General features: G+C 38.3%; 1 protein-coding gene across 6 annotated transcripts in view; it reads right to left on the reverse strand.

Moving 5' to 3' along the window:
• Nucleotides 1-24841, reverse strand: part of AGFG1 (ArfGAP with FG repeats 1) — an 81950-nt gene extending 57109 nt beyond the window's left edge. For all 6 annotated transcript variants that reach the window (XM_033229986.1, XM_033229985.1, XM_033229983.1 and 3 more), the window contains exons 1-2: nt 24417-24841; nt 5780-5873 (exon numbers count right to left, since the gene is read on the reverse strand). In XM_033229986.1, coding sequence (XP_033085877.1) covers nt 5780-5873; nt 24417-24583 — 261 coding nt within the window. In that variant the 5' untranslated portion in view covers nt 24584-24841. The remainder of the gene's footprint in view (nt 1-5779; nt 5874-24416) is intronic.
• Between the last annotated feature and the right edge of the window lie 643 nt (nt 24842-25484).

Genomic DNA, 25484 nt, shown 5'->3' on the forward strand with positions numbered 1-25484 from the left:
GTTATGCAACAGAGAATACAGGTGGCCCACAAAGCCTACAATATTTACTATCTGGCCATTAGAAACAGTTTGCCAACCCCAGATGTGAGCAACAGAATAATTGTAAATCCTGAATTATTGAGTATGTAACTTAACTCTGCCACTCTACAATGACAACATATTGTTACTAAAATAACTATCAATTTTCATTATTATTAAACTCAGCAGAAAATTGAAGTTAAAATGCTCCAAGAGTTTAAACACATAACCCGAATATTAATGTAAATGACATGACAGTATGCTATGAAAACTGACAAATTCCCCTAAAGAAACCATCCAAACCAAGAATGAAAATGAAAACTGATAATTCTTCTTATAACTTCTACCACTTTAGATTCAGATTCAATAAATAAATACTATCTGAAAAGAAATATGCTGGGAATTTTCACAAGCTGGCCTAATTTTAAAAATCCTAGCATTTTTATACACAGGTATTCTATTTACTACTAATAGAAAGTAAGGCTCAGAAGCTTCTTGCCCAAGGTTCATAACCTGCATAGTCCAAATCTGAGCTTTCAGCACAAGACCACTGTACTTTTATTATGTCTCGGCCCTAAAAGACTGCAAGGGGAGGGCAGGAATCATCTCAGTTTTTGTATCCCTAGGGCCTAAGGGCAGTTCCTGGCACACAGCAGGCAATTTATTTTTTTATTTTTATTTTTATTTTATTTTACTTTTTTGAGACGGAGTCTCACTCTGTCGCCCAGGCTGGAGTGCAGTGGCACGATCTTGGCTCACTGCAAGCTCCGCCTCCCGGGTTCACGCCATTCTTCCACGGCAGGTAATTTATTAGTAAATTTCCGCTTCAAAAATGAATCAATCATGAACGTTAATGGGAAAAGTGTACGTTATTGCATGGGTTTTCAAAGCAATCATTTTGTTTTGTTTTTAATCTAGTAAAAGATAATCAAATACTGGCATGCAATGCGTGATTTTACTCCTACACATAGACCATGCCTGTGGAGCATCAATGCTTTTTCTTTTTTAGAGACAGTCTCGCTCTGTTGCCCAGGATGGAGTGCAGTGGCACAATCTCACTGTAACCTCCACCTCCCAGGTTCAAGTGATTCTCCCATCTCAGCCTCCCAAGTACCTGAGATTACAGGTGCACACCACCAAGGCTGGCTATTTTTTTTTTTTCAAATACATACATATTTTTAGTAGAGACAGAGTTTCGTCATGTTGGCCAGGCTGGTCTTGAACTCCTGGCCTCAACTGATCGGTTCGCCTCAGCCTCTCAAACTGCTGGGATTACAAGCATGAGCCACCACACTTGGCCAGTAGTAATGTTTTTACTTTTAGTCTTCAAACATAATTAGGAAGGTTAACTTACTACTAGAAAACATAAACTATACATATTTCAAAATAAAATTATTTCTACATTTTCTTTTCTATTGAATTATCTATCCGTAGCAGCGTTCACCAGTCCACCTTCCATTAACTTTATAATCAGAAGTTAATCCACCTTCCTTTAACTGGAAAACCATGATTTGCCCATGACATCACAAATGAGGATATACAGAAAATCACTACAGAATTTCTTTTTTTTTGAGACAGTATCTCTCTTGGTCACCCAGGCTGGTGTGCAGTCAGTCATATGATCATGACTCACTGCAGCCTTGAACTCCAGGGCTCAAGCAATGCTCCCACCACAGCCTCCTGGGTACCTGGGACTACAGATATATATCACCATGCCTGGCTAATTTTTGAATTTTTGTAGAGATGGGATCTCGCTTTGTTGCCCAGGTTGGTCTCAAATTCCTGGTCTCAAGGAATCCTCTCACCTCCACTTCCCAAAGTGCTGGGATTATAGCGGAGCTACAGTGCCAAGATCACTACAGGTTTTTTGTTTTGTTTTGTTTTTAAAGTTTGATACAAAAGAAAGCATTACAAAAGAAATACATAGAAACTTTTTGTGAAATATTTTGGTTCTGAAAAAAATGACAAAAATTACTGCAGCAAATAAATACAAAGTGCTCCAATGCAAAATATTTTACTAGCATCTGGCATATTATGTTCTGTAACTTAACAATGTACATATCTGCTCCACCAAACACACTGTAGAAGTCTATAAACACTAAAGTAATAGTCAAGAAATTTGTAAACCACATCTGTAGAAACTAATGATACACTCTGTAAAAAGTATGGTCTCTATGCATATCTATAAACAGTAATAACATTATTTGCTTACCACAGCTACTAATACAGACCAATACAGATATACTTTATTGATGACTAAAATATAATTAGTATTGCCATCAGTTGTGCGATTGTATGCATGCCCTTTGCCCTGTAACTTGGTAGCCCACCTCACTCTGATTCTGGGCTTGGAGCACGACTTTCTTTGGTAATAGGATGTTTAACTATAATGCAAGTATTAAAACAGAATTAAATTATATATGCAGAAGACCATACACAGATGTTTCCCACATATAAATGTCTGGAGGAACATTCATAGCATATGGCACGCAGGTTAATTCTGTTCAACACATTACAAGTCATTCACCATTCATGGTGCTTGCCTGCTTAAGCCAGCAACATCCTCCAATAGTGACAACAACCAAACATGCCCTCCAGCACACTAAAACTCCCTGGTAGGGATCAAAGATCCAAGGCTGCTGCCGAAGCCAATAAACTTTCTGATCTTTTAATTTTGGAAATATTCATCTTCAGGCATGAACTCATTCACGCACAAGATGTATGATAGAGCCTTTTTAATCCAAAACTTAATGTGACTGAATATGGTCCTTTCCAAACTATTAAAAGGTGACAAGAGAAACATGGCAACTTATTTTGAAATGTAAACTCACGTTCTGGTACTATTCCCTATGCAAGTGATACTTATGATTTAAAGGTTTAAAAAAGATGAACGGATAATAAAATACTTGCACTTGAAATCCATAAATATTTGGTTATAAAGCTGTACCAACTGTCCCACATTTCGTATCTTCACCCTCTACACACCTCTCAAAATTTTAAGATACTGTTAATACTGCAAAGAACCAAACACACCTGTCCATTATTTTTGTTCTAAGATGTTCTTTGGTACACTATGAGAAGATATGTGTGTCTTTCTTAACAAGCATTTACAAGGTTAGTATATTTCCTAGCAACCTATTGCAAGTTTCCCTTCTTTTTTTTTCTACTGTTTGCTCCATCTTCAGTGACTTTCACTACCAGCTTAGGTTCTAGTTACCCTCAAAACCCAATAAATGTGTTACCTGTTCTGTGGGGTCTTCCCAATCCTCTCCTTCCCACCAGAATACTGGGTCCCTTTTTCATACTACTGCTGATACTTCTTATTCTTATCATTATTTATCTAACACCATGTTGCAATTATCTGTTATGTATCTGTTGCACCAACTGTGAGCCCTTTGTCCACTAAGCCAGTGTAACACATCTATAACCACATCCATAATACCCAGCATAGTGACAGTGATTGTCATGGTTAAGTACTTCGAGTGGTCTACCAACTTGCATACCTCTTTGTAGGATTTAAGATTCATGAATACGTTTCAGTCACTTCTAACATTTACATTTTGCTTCTACTTTTTGATACAGTGAGTTCCTCAAAATCAACTAATTTTTATATACTCTAAATTTACCTTAATGCTACAGCGTTAAAAAATATTCCTTCAGAAATCCTGCCATACATGACAATAAGGATGAATCTTGAGGATATTACACGAAGTGAAATATGCCAGTCACAGAAGGACAAATATTGTATAATTCAATTTATATGAAGTATCTAAAATAGTCAAACCCAGAGAAGCAGAGAGTACAATCAGGGGTACCAGGGGCAGAAGATAAAATGAGGAGCTGTAGTTCAACTGGTATAAAGTTAAATGATTAATTTCTAGAGATCTGCTATACAATGCTATGTCTGTAATTAACCATACAATATTGCACACCTAAAAATTTGTTAAGAGAGTAGATCAATGTTCCCACCACATTTAAAAAAATGTATACGCCTTCAATCTTGATTTTTTTGGACCAGTCTCCACCTAATTGTATCTCACATGTTGTTAAATGGACTGCTGTTATCACAGTTTTGTTACTCTGGTTTTACCTACTGTCATATTTTTAATCTAAAGATAGAATAATATTTATTTCTGATTCCATTCTAATTTCCAAAATTTTGCACACGAAGCCAACATCCTAAGAAAGTAACTTCAAGTGTGCACTGTTAATCCCACTTGTAAACTTTACACAAATAGTTCAAATTGTATTTTAATCAACATATATATTATTCTTTTTTTTTTTTTTTTTTGAGATGGAGTCTCGCTCTGTCGCCCAGGCTGGAGTGCAGTGGCTGGATCTCAGCTCACTGCAAGCTCCGCCTCCCGGGTTTACGCCATTCTCCTGCCTCAGCCTCCCGAGTAGCTGGGACTACAGGCGCCCACCACCTCACCCAATTAGTTTTTTTGTTTTGTTTTGTTTTGTTTTTTGTATTTTTTAGTAGAGACGGGGTTTCACCATGTTAGCCAGGATGGTCTCGATCTCCTGACCTCGTGATCCGCCCGTCTCGGCCTCCCAAAGTGCTGGGATTACAGGCTTGAGCCACCGCGCCCGGCCCATATATATTATTCTATGCTTACTGTCATTAAAAGCCTTCTACCCTTTCATCCAACTTTACATGTTCTTATAATATAGTCACATTAGTCTGGAATCTGAATACTCAAAATAATTTGTCATTGGCAAAATTTTGAGACTTCAAAATGTGCTCTCTTCTTTAAATCATGTATTTAAAAATATTTCATAGCTGTGAATTTATATTTCCTCACTATTTTAGAACCAAAAGCACATGGACATCACAAGCAGGCAAACAATTTTAAGATATTACTTTCAAAATATTAGGAAGGCAGAGTGTAAAACGCTTGCATATATTTTCTAAGGGTCAAAGAGAAGATTAAAACTAATAAAATCTTAATATTTAACTTATGTTTATTAAGGATATCAAAGATGCAACCAGAAGAGTACCACTAAAGTACTACTTATCCTTTCTAGAAAATGAGACTTTTCTGTCAAATAATAATAGCTATTATTAATCAACTTGGGTTAACTGGTTCATCCTTACCCCAGGATTATAAAAAATGCCCACTCTCTTTAATTTTATTAATTTTAAAAATATTAGAAAAATTTAAAACCTTTTACTAATAGCAAAACATAGAGCTAAAAGCAAACAAGCAAACAGAATGGAATTACTGGAAGCCCATTAAAGGCAAGAAGAAAAAAAGCTTCCATCCAAATATACCATCTGACTCCCAAAGACACTAGGCTGCCACTGAGAACTACTAACCTCCTCCCTACTGAACACTTGCTAAACATTACACATCACATACACATCCAAAGTTAAAAATTTAGGAAAAATAGAGGACTTCAACCCCTAACAAGTTTAACATAACATCACAAAATGAACTCTCTTCCTCTTTTTTGACTTTTAAAGCAAAGACTAACAGTAACTGCAATAATGGGTGTCCTCCGAAACACCTTTTATATTCAAGACTGATGACTTTTAAATACACACATGTCAACCTCAGATTTACAGTAAAGTGTTTATGTAGTAAACAATTCCAAATACATTGTTGAGTAATTTTAAAATATCCAAATATAAAATCCAAAAATAACTTTTTTAGACTGCGAAATTCAACATTTTAAATAACTTATTAAATCTTATTAAAATGACTGCCAACAAAAAAGTTGAAAATTGCAAAAAAAAAAAAAAAAAAAAACCACTTACTTCATTTCCATGTTTTTGTAAGAATTCAATCTCCTGTTGTGTGAATGTTGTCATGGAGATAGATTTCACCCTGTGTGGTGGATTTAATCCTCGTCTGAAAGATAAAATATTTCACAAAATTTACTAGTACATACCACATGTTTAAAATGACACATCTAGTGATTCAAAACATTTTAACCAATGTATAAACTTGAAACAGTGTTTTCATTCCATAAACTCAAAGTATTTTTAAATTATTTTAAACTATTAAACTTCATAACAGATGTTCAAGTTTGGTTAGACTCATTAAATAATAGACCTAACAATAAATTCAAGTAACTACCTAGTTAAAAACACAAAGTAACTGTGACACATGAGTTTCTAGGAACTGCAAATAGTGCTTTAGTGTGTCTCTGATGAAAAGGCTATACATGTGAAGAGCTCTATGGTAAAGAATTTTAATTCTTTAAATATTTCACATCTCCTAAGAAACAATGATATAAGACCGGAGCCATACAAATATCCTTATCAAACAGTTGTTACCTTTAAATAAGTTTAAGACTAATTTAGAAAACTATATTAAAAGTAATGTCATGAATTGAGGTAATAAGCCAATTAGTAAAGTCCTATCTTGCCATCAATTCAAGTAAGAATTTATAATAAAGAACATTTTCAGTCACCTCAGAAGGCAGTGAGTGTAAAAGAGGAAACCGCAAGGACACATGGAAGAGATTCAAAAAATTGCTGGATGCATGATTAAACAATTTTTAAGGTCCTTTACAACCCTGAAGCCTTTTCTGTATGGATGGCCTTAAAAGGACTTTATCTTGATGTTTGAACACGCACATGAAAAACTGAGTGGAACAGATTTAATAATTATTTACATGTTGTCCAACTATCTTGTGGGCAGGTCCACCCACAAGAATAATGGCCAAATAATCTATGCAAAGCAACAAGTAACCTATGCAAAGTTCCATAAAACTACTTTGGGCTCATGCTCTCTGACAAATGTCTCATTTGAATGCTCGGTTCTACAGCAATTACTGTAGTAATATTTTTAAAGAATTTGTCAATTTGTAATCATTCACACTAATTAAATAGGATATTTAACAATGACGTAAAATAATAAATGCACCCAAAAAAAGTGTTTAAAAAATATTTGAGAACATTTTGAATAATTAAATATAGTGCGTAACATTCTAAAAATTCACCGTATTTTGGGGCCGGTTGCTGTGGCTCACATCTGTAACCCCAGCACTTTGGGAGGCCGAGACGAGGAGCTCACTTGAGGTCAGGAGTTCAAGACCAGCCTGGCCAGCATGGCAAAACCCTGTCTCTATTAAAAATACAAAAATAAGCAGGGAGTGGTGGCATGCACCTGTAATCTCAGCTACTCGGGAGGCTGAGACATGAAAATTGCTTGAACCCAGAAGGCAGAGGTTGCAGTGAGCCAAGATCGCGCCACTGCACTCCAGCCTGCATGACAGAGCAAGATTCTGTCTCAAAAACTAATAATAAAATTTAAAAACTAATAAAAACAGTATTTTTGTCAAAACACAAAGGAAAAGCTCCTCAACTGACTGCTTCTTTTTCTCCCTCTTGTCACAGATAAATGTCATCTTTCAGATCATGATCTGAATGAAGACAAGTTACACTTCATTTGTTTCAAATTTCAAGGTAAGGAAAAGTTAACTTGGGTTTGGCTGTTGTTTTGTTTTGCTTTGTTTACATTTTATACTAATTTTTTCCTTCTGTTGTCATAAAATAGGGAAATAATGACTGAACAAGAAGAACTAAGTAACCGAAATTTTATTCTGGTAAACTCTCAAACTTGGCCAGGCGCGGTGGCTCACACCTGTAATCTCAGCACTTTGGGAGGCCACGATGGGCGTATCACTTGAGGTCAGAAGTTCGAGACCAGCCTGGCCAACATGGTGAAACTCCATCTCTACTAAAAATACAAAAATTAGGCAGCGTGGTGGCACTTGCCAGCTACGCAAGACCATCTCTACTAAGAATACAAACATTAGGTGGGCGTGGTGGCGCTTGCCAACTACACAGGAGGCTGAGGCAGGAGAATCGCTTGAACCTGGGAGGCGGAGGTTGCAGTGAGCCGAGATCGCACCACTGCATTCCATCCTGGGCAGCAGACTGAGAACCTGTCTCCAAAAAAAAAAACTCTCAAACTTGATTCTGAAGAAACAACCTCAGTAGTAACTTGCAAGTACCTTTACAGCTTGCAATCACAAAATAAGGCTCTAAAGACTAGTTCCAAATTTCTAAAAGTGGCCAGGAGTGGTGGCTCATGCCTGTAATCCCAGTGCTTTGGGAGGCCAAGGTGGGAGGATCACTCAAGGTCAAGAGTTCGAGACCCGCCTGGCCAACATGATGAAACCCTGTCTCTACTAAAAACTACAAAAATTATCTGGGTGTGGTGTCACACACCTGTAGTCCCAGCTACTCCCGAGGCTGAGGCAGGAGAATTGCCTGAACCCGGGAGGTAGAGGTTGCAGTGAGCCGAGATTGTGCCACTGCACTCCAGCCTGGGCAACATAGCGAGACTCCATCTCAAACAAACAAATAAATTAATTAATTAATTAATTTCCAAAAGTGAAAATTTAGAAAAGTCATTATTACTTAGGGCACAACACTTTGATTCCAACTCATCCTCCATGAGAACAACACTTAATTCACCCCTTTCAGGGAGATTTAATCATTTATGATATAATACTTCCATTCTACCTTGCCCCAAAACAATATAAAAAGGAATTAACATATTATTGTTCTCTCAAATGCCTCTTACTCCCTCCTTACCTTGCAACTTTGTCTCTCCTTATTCTGTAATATCTCCTCGTTGTTTCAGACAAGCCTTTACCTTTCTACCTACTGGCAATATCTCCTTTTTAAAAATGGAAAAGGCAAAGGAGTAACTTTCTGATGACGAAATATCAAGCACTATTAAAAGGATGTATGTTTCGGAAATTTTGGAGCGAACAACTGTACCTGTATACTTCTCAAATTGTTCAATGAGGAAATAACAATTCATAAAGCTAACCCTAAATCTTTAAGTTACATCACACATATGTAATCTCACAAATGCAGTACAGTGTGTAAATATAGCCCAGGCCCCACCATATCACAAGGTCTACTAACGCGCAAAGAAGGTATTCATATTAGCTAAATAAGTGAACAAAATTTTAAACTTATGAAACAAGTACAACCAGAATGTACTCACAACCAAATGAGGAAAGGACATTTTTTCCAAGTGAAATCTGTTACAGGATTTGTTACCCGTTACAGGATTTACTCAAATGAACTTTCTCAGTACACTCACAATAGTATTCAATTTACAAAATGGCAGACAATTTTACAAGGCTACACTTATTACATAAATTGAGTAACCAAGAGGAAATTTTATGCGTTCATGTTGCTTTCTCTAATTGCTCTTTTATATTCCATTTATTCAGGGATATTAACTATATTCTCAATGCAAGGCTGTACACGGATTTTTCATTTTTTTAGCCTTCAAAAGCTTTGTACATGGATTTTATATGTTTATATAAGAGTCTGAAAAAAAGCTGAAGACTGATTCCATCAATGTCTTAATCTCGGAGTGATGAGCTGCAACAAAAATGAGTAGTCTCGCCCCCACACCACCCACACCCCACCCTACCCACCCCTACGCCAAAAAATGAGTAGTCTCAAACACTGATAGTGGGATAAACTCACCAATTTTTATTAAGAACCTCATTATTCCCATTTGACCCAGCTATGCCACTTTTAGGAATCAATTCTAAAAAAAGAATTGGATATACAGCTGACCACCTATGTACAAGATGTTCACCAAACATTATCCATAATAGGAAAACATCGGAAACATTTCACACCAAAAAGGAAATGGTTAAATAAGTGACAATTTTAAAAAGTATGACATTATGCACTTACAATTGTGCTTTAACTTTTTAAGATAAAAATTATATAGTATTCTCAGAACTAATTTTTTTAAATCAGCAAAAAAAAAGACAAACCAAATACTCCAAAATGTTAACAGTTCTTGTACATGTGATGAGATCGAATCAATTTTTCTCTATTCATAAATTTCTATTCTCTCCAAATTTTCTATAATAAATACTACTTATTCTGCAGTAGGAAAAAAGGGGTGAGAAATAATGGAAAGTCCAATTGACTAGTAGCAGTACTCAAAAAATTTAGATTTTTAGTCTTGGCTTTATGAATGTGAACGTCTATGCTGAAGAATTAGAAAAAGCAATTAAGAGAAGGAGGGAACGGTTTTCCAATCTAAGACTTTCTTCCAATTGTTCTAAAACCTGGAAAACCTTTCCTCGCAAATCCTATGATACCCACCAACATTAACACCTTATCTTCATTTCTCTAAATCAAGGCTTCTTAACTTTGGCATTATTGACATTTTGGGTTGGATAATTCTTTATTGTGGAGGGGTGTCCTATGCATTGTAGGATGTTGAGCAGCATCTGCATTCCTAGCTCTACTCACTAAATGTCAGTAGCACCCTTCATCAGATACTGACAATCAAAACTGTTTCCAGACATTGCCAAATATCCCCCACGGGGTAAAACCCCTTCAGTTGAGAACCACTGCTCTAAATATAATAAATACGTAAATTACCAAGCAAAAGAAATTAATGGAATTTCTTTGGCTCTCTATTAAGATATAAACTCTACCAAGGTTCAATTATCTTGCATAACTTTCTTTTCAGAGTAACAGAAAACAGAATAAATATTTCTCTCTCTGAAACAATAAACAACAAAGTAAACATACATGTTTAAGATTCATATAGAAAATATATTAAAATTTAAATTAGAAAACAGACTAAGGAAAGTGTCCACAACAAATAACCAAGAATAAACTATACCATATAAAGCACTCTTATATGAACTGGTCGGCAAAATGTAACTTAATAAGGTAGAAGGAAATTAATATATATACAGTATCTAGACTGGCACGTTACATATTTAATCTCATTAATTTCTACTTCCAACAGTACGGCAAAATGAAAAGCCTCCTCTACTACAATATGATAGTCCATAAATAACCCCCCAAAAACCCTATGACTATTAACATACTATTGAACTTTTTAGAAAGGGAAATCTCTAAGGATCCCCCACCCCACAGAAAAGAAAGACACAAAATTAAAAATTAAGCTGAAACCAGAAATGTGCCCCACATTATGCACAAGATGCAATGTTGCTCAGAAGGCAAGTGCCAACAATAGCCAAGGCGAGATGAGAGAGCTCAACCTCAGATATCTCTGTGAAGTTAAACCTAAGACCCTGGATGGAAAATAAAATACCTTCAGGTTACACAGGATCCTAGGATCCCATGAACATGCAAATTCTCTCTAAAGGAATGCATTTTCAATTTAAGCTATCAAGATTTCCAAATATTAAGTTCAATACAATATGAGGCTGCAATAAAAATTATCACACAAAAATGAAACAAACCAATGTGCTTGAGTCAGTAAATGCAAAAGATTAACAGCACCTCCCTCCAAGACTTTAGTTATCAGAATTACCAGTTGCAAAATATAGTATATAGGGAACATTAAAATAAATGAAAGATGGAGTAAAAATGAACAGGAAATATGTAATTGTCAGAACGAGGCAAATTTAAAAATCAGAATTTTCAGAAATGAAAAACTATAAATGTGGAAATCAAAAATTCACCAAATAAGAAAGCAGACTAGACATACCTAAAGAGACAATTAATGAACTGGAAGGTAACACTGAAGTGATAATGACTGAGATTTTTCAGATCCAATAAAAGTCATGCATCTACAGATATAAAAAGCCCATCAAAATATAGATAAATAAAATCCAATTTGAAAACAATTCGGGCTGGGTGCAATGGCTCACACCTGTAATCCCAGTACTCTGGGAGGCCAAGGCAGGTGGATCACCTGAGGTCAGGAGTTCCAGATCAGCCTGGCTAACCTAGTGAAACCCCATCTCTACTGGAAAAAAAAAAAAAAAAATTAGCTGGGCGTGATACCTGATTACAGGTACCTGTAATCCTAGCTACTCAGGAGGCTGAGGCAGGAGAATCACTTGAACCTGGCAGGCGAAGGTTGCAGTGAGCCAAGATCACGCCATTGCACTCTAGCCTGGGCGAAAGAGCAAGACTCCGTCTCAAAAAAAAAAAAAGGAACAATTCAGTGAAACTTCAAAGACAGAGAAGATCTTAAAAGCAACTGGAAAGAAAATATAGGGAACAAAATTTGGCTAGCAGTAGACTTCTCAATGGAAAGGAGAAGACCATGGAATATTATCTTCAAGTGGTAAGAAAAAATAACTTGTGAATCCAGCAAAGCTGTATTTGAAGTATAAGATCAAAATAACAGTATCTTCGGATAAAACAAACAAACAAACAAAAAAAAAAACCACTAGGCCAGGCACGGTGGCTTATGTGTGTAATCCCAGCACTTCAGGAGGCCAAGGTGGGCAGATCACTTGAGTTCAGGAGTTTGAGACCAGCCTGGCACATGGTGAAATCCCACCTCAATTAACAACAACGACGAAAAAATACAAAAATTAACTGGGCATGGTGGTGCACACTTATAATCCCAGCTACTGGGGAGGCTGAGGCAGGAAGATCACTTGAATCCAGGAGACAGAGGTTACAGTGAGCCAAGCTCATGCCACTGCACTCCAGCCTGGCTAACAGAGTGAGACTCCATCTCAAAAACAAAACAAAACTAAGAGATCTTCGTTAAAGAAGCTTATACTGTATATACTTTAAGAAGAAAAATGACCCAAGAAAGTCTAGAGATGCAAAAGGATAAGCAAAGAAAACTGTAACTGGCAAATCTAAACAAATATCTTATTACAGTAACATCCAATTTACAGAAGGAAAAAAGGGACAAATAATATGTTTACCAACAATAACACTTAAATGAGCCAGGCACAGTGGCTCACGCCTGTAATCCCAGCAGGCAGGTGGATCACCTGTGGTCAGGAGTTCGCCACAGCCTGGCCAACATGGTTAAAACCCCATCTCTACTAAAAATACAAAAATTAGCTGGTGTGGTGGCAATCCTCAATCCCAGCTACTCAGGAGTCTGAGGCAGAAGAATCACTTGAACCTGGGAGGTGGAGGTTGCAGTAAGCCGAGATCATGCCACTGTGCCTGGGCCACAGAGTAAAACTCCATCTCAAAAAACAAAAAAACCCACTTAAATGAAACTACTTTGTATTTTTAAAGAACTTGTATTAATAGAAGACTAAAATACTGATTAACTCTGGAATGTTAATATCAATAATACAATTTCAATTGTGACCATAAAAGAAAATGGAATTCCACAAGTAAAAGGGAAAATCAAAACAATGCCAAAAAAACTGTCAATTTTTAATAAAATTAAACATGCATGTGCCATACAACCTAGCCCTAGATATTTACCCAAGTGAAATGAAAACTTATGTTCACCCAAAAACCTGTGCATAAACATTTACAGCATTTCCATTTATATATATCAAAAACTAGAAACTCCTCAAATGAAGAATGGAAAAACAAACAAGCAATGGAATACTACTTAGCAACAAGGAGGAACAAACTATTAAGATAAACAACAACAAACTTGGATTAATCTTAAAGATATTATGCTGAGTGAAAAAAGGCAATCTAGAAAAGTTATGAGTCCATTTACACAACATTCTTGGAAAGACAAACCTGCAGTGTTGGAGAACACATCAGTAATCGCCAGGAGTACAGTAAAAACAAGGGCTGAAAGTTTTTTGGGGTGATGGAAAACTTGCATGTTCTAATTTTAGTGGTGGCTATATGAATCTATACATATGTTAAGATTCACAGAACTGTGCATCAAAAAATAATATATGTTAAGAAATTTAAAAAACTGTAGTCCTGATTTCATGTTACTACCTATAGTAACCACAATTTTTAGACTAATTAAAATAAATATATCATTAGCAGACTATCTTCACCTACTAAATTTGATCATTTAAGTGAATAAAATCCTGTAGTGAATCAAAACAAGTATTTTTAAGATGTATTCCTGGAACCTGGTGTCACCTCCCTTCTTTGCCAAAGTTCTTCTAGCTGCAGGGTGAATTCAGTGTTTATAAAACACCTTTCTGTGATGATATTAGTCATAACTATTGGATCAAAGTGTTGGGTAAGTAAACCACATTACTTTTATAGGGCCAATACTGAAGTATCACCCATTCCAGATCCTCAAATACACATTTTAAGTCCTCAGTTTTGTGCAAAAAAAAAAAAAAGACTGACTTAATAACTGCAGTTTTCATATCTTGAAAACATGTTTCCAAGTTAATTGGTTTCAAGAAGTTCAAAGTAGCCCACTGGAGCAGCCCAATACATCTTTGTAGTATAATTAAGCCATTTGCAGATCCCCAGGAGATTTAGTTTTAATGACCACCACCCAGGTACGACTGTAACCAGATGGTGTGACTCATTCCATATGTCCATCAGTACGGTGCACTTAACTAGGCCGCAAACCATCTTGCAAATAGCCATTTGTTCAATTCAAATAACAATCTGTGCTGGATGAGTAAGTAGGAAAGCTTAGTTAGTTTTATTCATTGTTTTTATCCTGCTGGGGTAGAAGCTGGTTAAAATATTTTTAATAACCTGTGTAAGTTTATGTAGTTGCTAATAATATTGGCAGACAGTAATAAAGTTGACATTTAGATCTAGCCCATCCTAGTTATTTACTAAAAATATTATATATGTTTCATAGTATAAAATTATACATTTAAAATATAGAACAGATTGAAGGTGCCTTTAGCAGGTTATCAAATCTACAAACTATTGATGCCAAGACATCATATAGGTTGACTAGTCCAAAATATTCATCTATCCAGAGTCCAATATTAAAAAACTGAATATATTTAGCTTTCCATACAATAATAAGTGTGATATAAATCCTAATTGTTATTCCGAGTTTCTGGGAAAGCCACAAATACTACACCATAAGGTCCTTGTAACACTTAGAGGAAGCATCTAAAAAATAATACTCAAGTTATGATTTAAACCTAATTAAGGCATTCTAGTTAATAGTAGCGGACAAAATCTCAATGTCTTCACATCCCCAAACCCCCAATGAAACGACAGTAAAGGAATAAGAAGGTATTAACCCACAAGAGACAGAGGGTTACCATGATGTGTTTATCTCACACTGAATGCCTACATCAAAATATCTTGTGTACCTCATACATACACCTACTATGTGCCCACAAAAATTAAAATAACTAGACAGAGGGTCAGAGAACAAGAGAGGAGCCCAAGAGCACACGACAGTTCTCTAAACAACAAAATTTGGAAGATTTAAAAACAAAATACCAGCAGTAACTGACTTTATGGAGAAAGCCAAAACAAAAGCTTCTGCAAAGGTGGGAGAAGCCAACTGGAAACTTCATAGCCACAGGACCTATGAAGATTTACTGAAGGAACTGGATACAGGTGAAGCTTAAAGTAGGGTCAGAAATCATTAGACTCTCCAGCTCCTCAACAGCCAAAAGCATACTCCCACCAGCCCTAGGCAGAAGTCTGAAGGAAAGTTTTAAATTAAAGATGTTATACCACAGAGACTTCAAACTCAGACACTGCTGAAGATTCTTGTTAGGCACCATGTTAAAAACTGGAGGATTATCTAAGATCGTACATACAGAATAACAGTCACCTCCCTCAACTTGGCTCCCAGAACAGTGGCATCGCAGGCTTTTATATTCCCCAAAAAAGAAGACTGGAGAAAATATGTCTCAACTATAAAAAGCGTGAGTTTCCAAACAGAGTCAAAAAAAAAAAAAAAAAAAAGCCTAAAACACTGCACAAAAGACCTACACCAAAATACTTCAATATGAGGTTCTGAACAGCAGGAAGAAAAGAAGATCTCTTATCTGCCAAAGAGGGAAGAAAAAAAGTGGGTCAGAAAGACTCAGTAATAAGAACAGCATCAGACTTCTCAACAGTAACACTGTAGGTTTGAAGACAACTAAGCAATATATTAAAAGTTTCAAGGGTAAAGTATTTTCACCTTTATGAATGTAGACAAACTAATTTTTAAAATGAGGGCAGAATAAAACATTTTCAGCTTTGTGCCTTTCAAAAATGACCTCTCATTCACCTTTCATCAGGAGGCTAATGGAAATGTGGGGGTCCTGGAAAGAGAGCATTTAACATAGGTTACAGGTAAAAGGAATTTCCAGAATGAAGTACAGAAGAAAAGTTCCGGTATGAGAGGCGCACAGCAGGCCTAGACAGCAGCATTTCCAGAGCAGAAGATTACAAAAGTACCCAGAAACGGTGAAAAAATAAAAATAAAAAAAAAAGGTAGCTGATGCGTCTGATCACAATGAAGGAAGTTCATTACAGCTCATGCCTGTAATCCCAGCTACCAGGGAGGCTGAGGCAGGAGAATCACTTGAACCTGAGAGATGAAGGCTGCAGTGAGCTGAGATGGCGCCACTGCACTCCAGCCTGGGAGATGGAGTGAGTCTCCGTCTCAAAAATAAAATAAAATAAAATAAAATAAGAAATACGGAAAGACAAGAATTTTTGGAATCTGACACTTACAAGGAAAATTCCTCTTTCCTTTTCTAAACACATACTGTTGCTCCGTAACTTACAAACGCTGGTGTTGCATCTCCCCCTAGAGTCATAAAAACAAATCTATTACCTCTCCCAATGCCTTAAATTACCCAATGACAGTGATCATGTGTACAGCTCCTAATATTTTCTTCTTTAAGCTAGTAGCATTTTTGGTTCCTGCAAATGTTCCTCTAATACATAGTTTCAAACTTCCTCACCATCTTGATCAGATTCCTTGGAGCATGCTCCAGTTTGTTAACATTCCTCTTAAAATAAACAACCAGAATAAAAGCAAGGTATAATTATGACCTCTACAAAACATGTATGGTGTCAATCAAAAAGATTGCTATCTTAGTCAGAAGTCTTTGAGCAAAGTATGTTCTAACTCAAACAAAAATTAATTCTCTGCATTTCAGATAATTCAAATAAGTCTCCTGTCCCCACTGTATAGTTCATGATTTTATTCTAATGTTCAATCAGGTGTCTTTAGCAATGGTTCTCATGTGTAAGGTTGTAAAAGATGTCACAAGGAACATGCTATTAATCTAAGTACTCAAAGTTATAAATGATGTAAAACCGTTTTTTACATACATTAAAAGTATCCAAGTTGTATTTCCCTAGACAATCATCACTTTGATTTGAATTAGAAAACACATTACGGAGTGGGGGAAAAAATGAGGGGGGTAATAACACCTAGTCCTGAATATTTTCATAGGAGTTTCTCACAAATGTGAACATCATGTATGCTGCATAGAAAAGAAGGAAAATATCAAATAAGGAGATCTGCCTGTTTTCCAAAGAATGCTACCGGAACAGATACAGAGGTTTCTAAAGAGACAATAATTTTCAAATTGAGATCCAGAGGTCACCAAGTTCTTTTAAAACAAAGTCTTAATTCTTTTCATTTACAATGCACTATTATAATATTTAATATAAATTTAATCTAAATTGTATTTTATCCACTTTGAAACTAAAAGCCAGTGTTTAAAAATCACATGCCAAAAACGATGGATGAATGAATAAGGAACAGAAAAAGGCTTAACAAGGCAATGATACCTTTATACGCGGTTATGGTCAAATGATGTCACCACACCCTGAACGCTGGACTTTTCCCAGTAATAAAAGGTACCCCACAGCACCATCAAGAAGAGTCCTTCTTATCCAATTTGCTGGCTCCTTCCCTCTGAAAAACCTAAAGTTAATGCCTACTGCACAATGAACGTTCATGGCTAAAAGGCCACTCTCTCCTGCTCCTCTCTCAGGAGTGAGTGAGTTTTATGCTTATCAAAATTTGTCTGGTATAGTACTTGGTAATACAGTTGGTATGGTACTTGGTAAGTATGTAGTTTAAGTGAATGTCACGTAAAACAATGGCAGGAGTGAGAAGAATTATTTCCATGTAAACTAAGTATTTTTAGAGACTAAAACAAGTCACTAGGATAAGCTGTTATTTGACCACGGAAAAGAACTGTAAAAGACTGAGAGAAAAATCATAAAAATCTAGAAGAATTCAGCATTCAAACTGTTTTATAAGTACATTAAAATGCTAAAAATCATAAATAGCATATTAGTGGACAATAATATATAACTGGACATAAATTATATATAAGTGGACATAAATTATATTAGTGGACAAAGAATCTAACCAGTGGACCCATATTCAAAGTCTTATGTGCCAGGAAATGAACAGTTGTATGTTAAAATTTAAAAACCTAAGCTTGAGGCAGGGCATGATAACTCACGCTTATAATCCCCACAACTTGGAAGACTAAGGTGGGAGGATTGCTTGAGCCAGGAGTTGGAGACCAGCCTGGACAACATGGCGAAACCCCATCTCTACAAAAATCAGCTGGGCATGGTAGCACACACCTGTAGTCTCAGGTACCTGGGAAGCTGAGGTCGGAGGATCACCTAAGCCCGGGGAGCTCAGGGCTGCAGTGAACCATGATAATGTTACTGCACTCCAGCCTGACCGACAGAGACCCTGTCTCAAAATAACAACAAAACCCAAAAAAAATAAAAAAACCTATGCTTGCTAATATATATTATATATGTATATACAATAGATACACATATATGTATGTGTGCATGTATGTATTTTTTCTTTTTTTTTTTTTTTTTTACTGATTGCTTACTTTAACTGAATTTTTTGATAAACTTATCCACTAGCAATCCTGACTGCACAGAATGAGGGGCTCTAATTAGAATTCAAATATAAAAAAATAGCACGAGAATTACAGCACATGGTAGTATGGACATGCCAAATTCAAAAGAATTGCTGCTGGAATGGCACCATCTTTCCCATTGAATTCAGAATACACAACAGTATTTTCTCAATAAAACTCAAAGATAAGAACACACATTTTGGAGCTAAAAAGTTCCTTAAAAATAATAAAAAGCATGACACAGCCATAAACAAACATTTATGATGCATCATAAAATATCTATTCTGGGCTAGGCATGGTGGCTCATGCTTGTAAACCCAGCACTTTGGGAGGTTGAGGGAGGTGGATCACCTGAGGTCCAGAAGTTCAAGACCAGCTGGTGAAACCCCGTCCCTAAATTTTTAATACAAAAAAATTTAGCTGGGCATGGTGGTGCATGCCTGTAATCCCAGCTGCTTGGGAGGCTGAGGCAGGAGAGTTGCTTGAACCTGGGAGGCAGAGGTTGCAGTGAGCTGAGATCACGCCACTGCACTCCAGCCTGGGCAATGAGCGAAACTCCATCTCAAAAAAAAAAAAAAAAGTAAGTCTATTCTGCCATTTAAAACACAATGAAGTAAAATCTACCATTTAAATCCCCAAAATATAGAATTCACAACAATTTATGGTAACCATGGTAACCATACATTCTTCAGTGGCGGAATCAGCATCAGTTCCAGATCCCAACTTCCAGCAGGTTGTAATAGCGAAACACTGAGAGTGTGCACTAATTTTACAACTTAAAGTTGAGCGGGGATAATAGTACCTTCCTCATATCACTGTTACTAGAATGTCTGTCACACAGCTAGCACTCGATGGTTTTTATTTTTTTCAATAAATATTTTCACTGTTATATCTCCAGCACATGGGCTAGTATCTGGCACTTAATAAATATTTGCTTAAAATAAAAAATCTGTCCTTCACAAATGAAAAAGTATGTAGACCAGGCGAGGTGGCTCATGCCTGTAATTCCAGCACTTGGAGAGGCCAAGGCGGCGGATCAACTGAGGTCAGGAGTTCAAGACCAGCCAGGTCAACATGGTGAAACCCTGTCTCTACTAAAAATACAAAAACTAGCCAGGCATGGTGATGGGTGCCTGTAATCCCAGCTACTAGGGAGGCTGAGGCAGGAGAATGGCTCGAACCCGGGAGGCAGAGGTTGCAGTGAGCCGAGATCGCAGACTCCATCTCAAAAAAATACAAAGAAAAAGTGTAAAATATTTTGGCCACTTACTCTAAATACTTAACTGAATGTGGCCATATCAGAGTATCCAAAAAAAGTAAAAAAGGAATTAAGAATATAAATCCCTGCTCACTGTGACCTCATAAGGTCCTGAATATTATACAGAGCTCCAAAAGAGCATCTGATTTGCAATCCATCCTAATGTACTAATTGTATAAAAACATTAAACACCTCTTTTCATCTGTCATCTAAAAAAAATTAAAATTTTTGTAATATTCATCTCAAGAGTCAAAATGTACACAGACTCAATGGAATATAAGTTACTATCCAGCTACATTTATTACCTGTGAAATTTCAAGCTTAAATGCACTGTCTACATAAAATAGATGGTATTAAGAGCAGTAACCCCTTTCTCAAATGTTATTATTTTATCTAAACCCTCACTGAAAAATGTATGGATCACTTTTTAAGGACAGGACAATCTTTTATACTACATATCAATTACACTAATATTTATAGTATTTATAAAACAAATAATTTAATCTAAAACTAGTCTTTAAATCAACTAGAAGTTCTTTAACATAAAAGCCAATTTTACTGTTGGCTATACTCTAAATGTTTGAAGTGTCCATTGATAATTTTAGGGATTTCCATAAATACAATCAGAAAGATAATAAAAGATACTGGCCGGGCGCAGTGGCTCAAGCCTGTAATTCCAGCACTTTGGGAGGCTGAGGTGGGCGGATCACGAGGTCAGGAGATCGAGACCATCCTGACTAACACGGTGAAACCCTGTCTCTACTAAAAAACACAAAAAACTAGCCGGGTGAGGTGGCGGGCGCCTGTAGTCCCAGCTACTCGGGAGGCTGAGGCAGGAGAATGGTGTGAACCCGGGAGGCGGAGCTTGCAGCGAGCTGAGATCCAGCCACTGCACTCCAGCCTGGGCCACAGAGCGAGACTGCATCTCAAAAATAAAATAAAATAAAATAAAATAAAAATAAAAAAATAAAAGATAGTGACAAACCAATCAGGATGCCTTCATCATTCTGCCTCAGTAACAAATAGTTAAACTGCATCTAACTCTGAAGTTCATTTTAAAGTTTCACAATCTAAATTCAGTTATATACTCTAAATGAACATCATTCAAGCATATACGACAGTCATCTGGAAAACAAGAAACAGGAAAGATTAGCTCCAACTCTAGTAACATTAACAAGATGCTAGTTCAATTTATTTTAAAAAAAAGTATTAGTATAAACTATAGAAGGTATGTCACTATCCTAAAATTTAGAATTCATGATAGTGGATAGTATTTGCTACGTATCATATTTTCCAGGTAAATGAAGGAATGGCAGCTAGCATGCCTTATTTCAATATTTGTACCTCCAGTGCTTAGCCCTATCCTCAAATACAGTATGTGCTCAATAAGTAAATACAGTAAGTATGTGTATCATTGAATCCTCTTAACAACCCTGAGCTATATGTTATCTTCTTATCACAAATAAAGAAACTGAGGCTAAGAGGGTGGATCTGGGCCAACCTGCATGTAGTGGCCTAGTTTAATACCTAGACCTAAGCCACGAAGCACTGTCAAAATCTGACTTCAAATTCATACTTTCAATTATACCATGTCATCTAAACAGCAAACACATAATTATTAAACCCGAGTTATATTATTCTTCCTAAACTATTTTCCTGCACTATTGCTTGTCAAAGAAAAAAATCTTCAGAAGCTATTGTCCCTCCAACGTTCTGCAGTAGACATCTGATGGTTGCCACTCCAGTCTTCATTCCCTACATCCCAGGAATTCTAGATTTCAGATTTGGGAACTCTGTTTGGGGATCCTTGTGACAATGAAGTCAGGGTAGAACATGTGTCCAGTTGTGGCATGATCTAAGCTAACCCAATTAGAGGGAAATGCAGAACTTTTGCAAGTATTGGACCAACGACATAATTAAGGCAGTACACCCAGGAGCTGGGGACAACCATACTTGAATGAGGAAAATCTAGGCAATATTATTAAGCCACTGGATAGTTTTACTTTAAAATCAATCAATAAACCCTTCATATTTTTCAACCAATTTGATTCCGGTTTTGAGTTACAACCATAAAATCCAAAGTGACAGATTTTTATTAGGATACTTCTTATTTAGTATCTTTCATATACAGTATTGTTCCCTTACTCATGGAATAGGACGTCCTCTCCCTTGACGCTTCTCGTCTTTGGGGCACTTGCTATATATCAGGCAATACATAAGATGTTTAACATACATTATTTTTAATACTGAAAACAAATCTACATCCAAAACCTACAAGGGAAATCTTATCCTCACTGTTTCATATATGAGAAAACTCAAGCTCAAATAGATTGAGTGGCATTCTCAATACTGCATAACTAATACCTGGAGTCAGGATTCAAAGCTATGTGTACCTAGCTCATAAGTACTTGATCTTTCAACTATATAAAGCAGAATTTGTCCTTAAAGGTCTTTGCTCAGGTATCAATTCCCAGAGAAGCTACATCATTTACATATTTCATGGCTATCTCATTCACAGAGAGGAAATACTACAATATATTGTAACTCTATGTTTACATACTTACAAGGCACGCTCCACAGAACAGTTAAGATCCAAGTAACTTATGACACAGGACAAGTGGGCAATAAATATTTGTGGAATGACTCAACAGAGAAATGAAGTCCTATCTGCCACAGATTAAATTCCATTAAGATAAATAATTGTCATTATGCTGAGACATCCTTTTACATAAGAATGTTTCCGAAATATGTTATCTTGGAAGAAATTTGAAAATATTTCCTTGATATTACATATTTGCTGCTGTACTTACAAGGACTACACAGAAATGTCAGAAATCCGGAAGTGTAAATATATGGATTTTTTTTAAACCGAATACTTCACACGGATTAAAGGACCTGTGTTTAGTAAAAGCAGGACATACATCTTAACCATGTAATAAAAATCAAATACAATTACAATTGTTCTATTGGCTTCATTTTGGAACCAATATTGTCCAACGTAAGTAACAACTTTCCAGCTTTACTCCTTTTTCTGTAAATGAAATGCATGAACCAGGCTACCTACCTGATATCACCTAGCTCTGTGATTCTGTAGTAATTCAAGAATATCATTAACTGGCAACTTCTCAGAGTGTTTCCCTGGTTACACAGCCTAAAAGTAACCGTGAGGACTTTCATATCAAACAATTTTAAAGTTCAGCATAGTACTTACCCATGACATTTTTCTTACTTTGCATCCCCACTAGACTGTAAGAACCAAGAGAACAAGACTTCGCTATATTTATTAGCATACCCCAGGGCCTTTACACAACCTACTAGGCACCAAAAAAAAGTCTGCTGAAGAAGTAACTCATGTAACACTGATAATGCCTCTTTGCCCAACTTTAAAAAGCAAATAGTACATTACTAGACATGTTCTGTATTTTCTAAGTTTTAAAAAAGCAATTTTCCCACATAAAGTATTATGTGCTTTGTCTCAGTATTAATCTCACAAGCAAAGGTTTTAAGAATACTTAGTAACCGCTACGTTGTTAGTAACTTTAAATACAAGATAATAATATAAAAGCATTTTATCAATTCCAAAACCACCTGCACATCTTCCATATGAAATCACACGGCAATAAAAATCTTTATCAAAATAAAGCTTAATGAAGCAAAGAACAACAAACACAAATCATCCCAGTAACTCAGGAAGGTAGTGTCTTTCTGAAATCATGCTGACTTGCTAGCTCTCCTCATTTCTGTGTACAGCCAGGGCACTCGGGTATTGATAACGAGATACAGGTAAGTTTCACAAACAACTCCATCATATTTAGAACCACAGAGCTCCTAGTCGGTACTTCACTGCCATTAAAACTTTCCCCAAACTCCTCTCTTTGGACCACAACACTCTCTTTGGACCATAAAACTAAAATCCCACAGCTTCAAATATGCTCCTCTGCCTCCCTCTCCCGCAATTAATCCTTTCGAACTTTTCCCTGGTGATTCACATCTGCCACCAAGATGCTTTCATCCTGCTACTATTCCTAAGTGCCTGCTTTCTCCCAGTTACCTAGGTACTCTCGACCCAGGAAAAAAGGCACCGGCGAGGCAGGCGTCCCTCCTCCCTCCCCCCCAGCTTCTCCCCGACCCCCCGCACAGGCGCCCAGCAGGTGCCTCGCTCCGCACCGCCGCGCCCGGGCCGCTGAAAGGCGGGGCACACAAAGGACCCGCATGGACCTCCCCGGCCTCCTAGCGTCTTCCCCCGCGCCACAGCCCGGCGCCCCGGGGAGCTGGAGAGCAAGGGCGGCGGCCGCAGGCTCGGCAGAGACTAGGGAGGCTCGCCCCGGCCGCCCCCTCCTGGACCCCAACCCCGCCCACGTCCCACCCACGAAGGCAGCCCAGAACGTAAACCCTCACCCGGCAAAACCGAAAGCGCATCCCCAGCCCGGCTGCTCCAGCCCGGCTGCTCCGACCCAGCGCATCCAGCCCGCAGCCTCCCACGCCGCGCCCGCCAGCCGGCGCCCAACGGCCGCCTCCGACAGCCACCCACGCCGCCCAGCGTTTCCCCGGCCCCGGCAGGGTCCTGGTCTCGCCGCCCGCTCCCCCACCTCCCGGGAAGGGCCCGACACCAGCCCGGCCGCCCCGCACTCACAGGCTGCCGGAGCAGGAGGTACACACGAAGGAGCCGACCGTCATGTTCACGTAGGTGGGGCCACGCTGGTCGCAGTCGAAGCACTTTCGGTTGTGCGGGAGGCCGGTCATGTCCCGCAGCATCTTCAGGTGCTTCTCCTCCTGCTTCCGCTTCGCGCTGGCCGCCATGGCCGCGGCGCCAAGGGAGGAGGCCGGCAGGGCCGGGAGCCGGGCGGCGCTGCGCCGGGGGCCCGCGGTCCCACGGGCCGCCCTGGCCGCGGCCGCCGCCCTCCGTCAGCGCGCGCCGCCGGCGCCGGACCCGGCCGCAGCGGCTCGGCTCTACTGGGCTCGACGCGGCGCGGGCGCTGCGGTACGCGGGCTGACGGGAGACACCAACCGGCGCGGCCGGGACAACCGCCGCCGCCGCCGCCACCTTCCCGACTTCTCCTGAGGGGAAAAGACGAGGAAGGGGACGGCAAGAGGAGGCCCGCCCCAGGCGGCCGGTAGCCAAGTGTCGGCTGGCGCCCTCTGCTGGCCAGGAGGAGTCACTGCGGCTGCGCTGAGGCATGGGCTGGGTCTGGAGCAGAGTAGGGAAGACACAATGATGGTAACAGTATTAATAATAGACAGTATTTATTAAGCGCTTATATATACAAAGCGTTTCATATGGGTTACCTTCCCCTTCTGTTTAAAACTGTTCAAGGGTTTTCCACTGCTTTGAGGATAATTCCAAATTTCTCACCGTAGCCTGAAAAGTGCTCCATAGTCTAGCCCAGTCTACCTCATTCTTCATCGTCCTTGCTCATCCACACTGGATTTTGAGTTTTCTGAACACAGCAAGCTCTTTTCTGACTCTTGCAGGACCCTTGCCTTTGCTCTTCTCTCTTTATCTTTTGGACCAGCTAATTTGGGGGCCTTAGGGTGTCCTGTCTGTAGGATACTGGACGGCATTCCTAGCCTATACCCACTAGATGATACCAGAACAAACTCCCAATCCCCAGTGGTGGCAACCAAAAATCCCCAGACATTGCTGAAAGTGGAGGGAGGTTTAGGGCGGTGCAGTCACCTGGCTTGAGAATCACTGCTGCGT

The sequence above is a fragment of the Trachypithecus francoisi genome, unplaced genomic scaffold (assembly GCF_009764315.1).
Source record: "Trachypithecus francoisi isolate TF-2019V2 unplaced genomic scaffold, Tfra_2.0 Lachesis_group13, whole genome shotgun sequence".
In the NCBI taxonomy this organism is placed as follows: Eukaryota; Metazoa; Chordata; class Mammalia; order Primates; family Cercopithecidae; genus Trachypithecus; species Trachypithecus francoisi.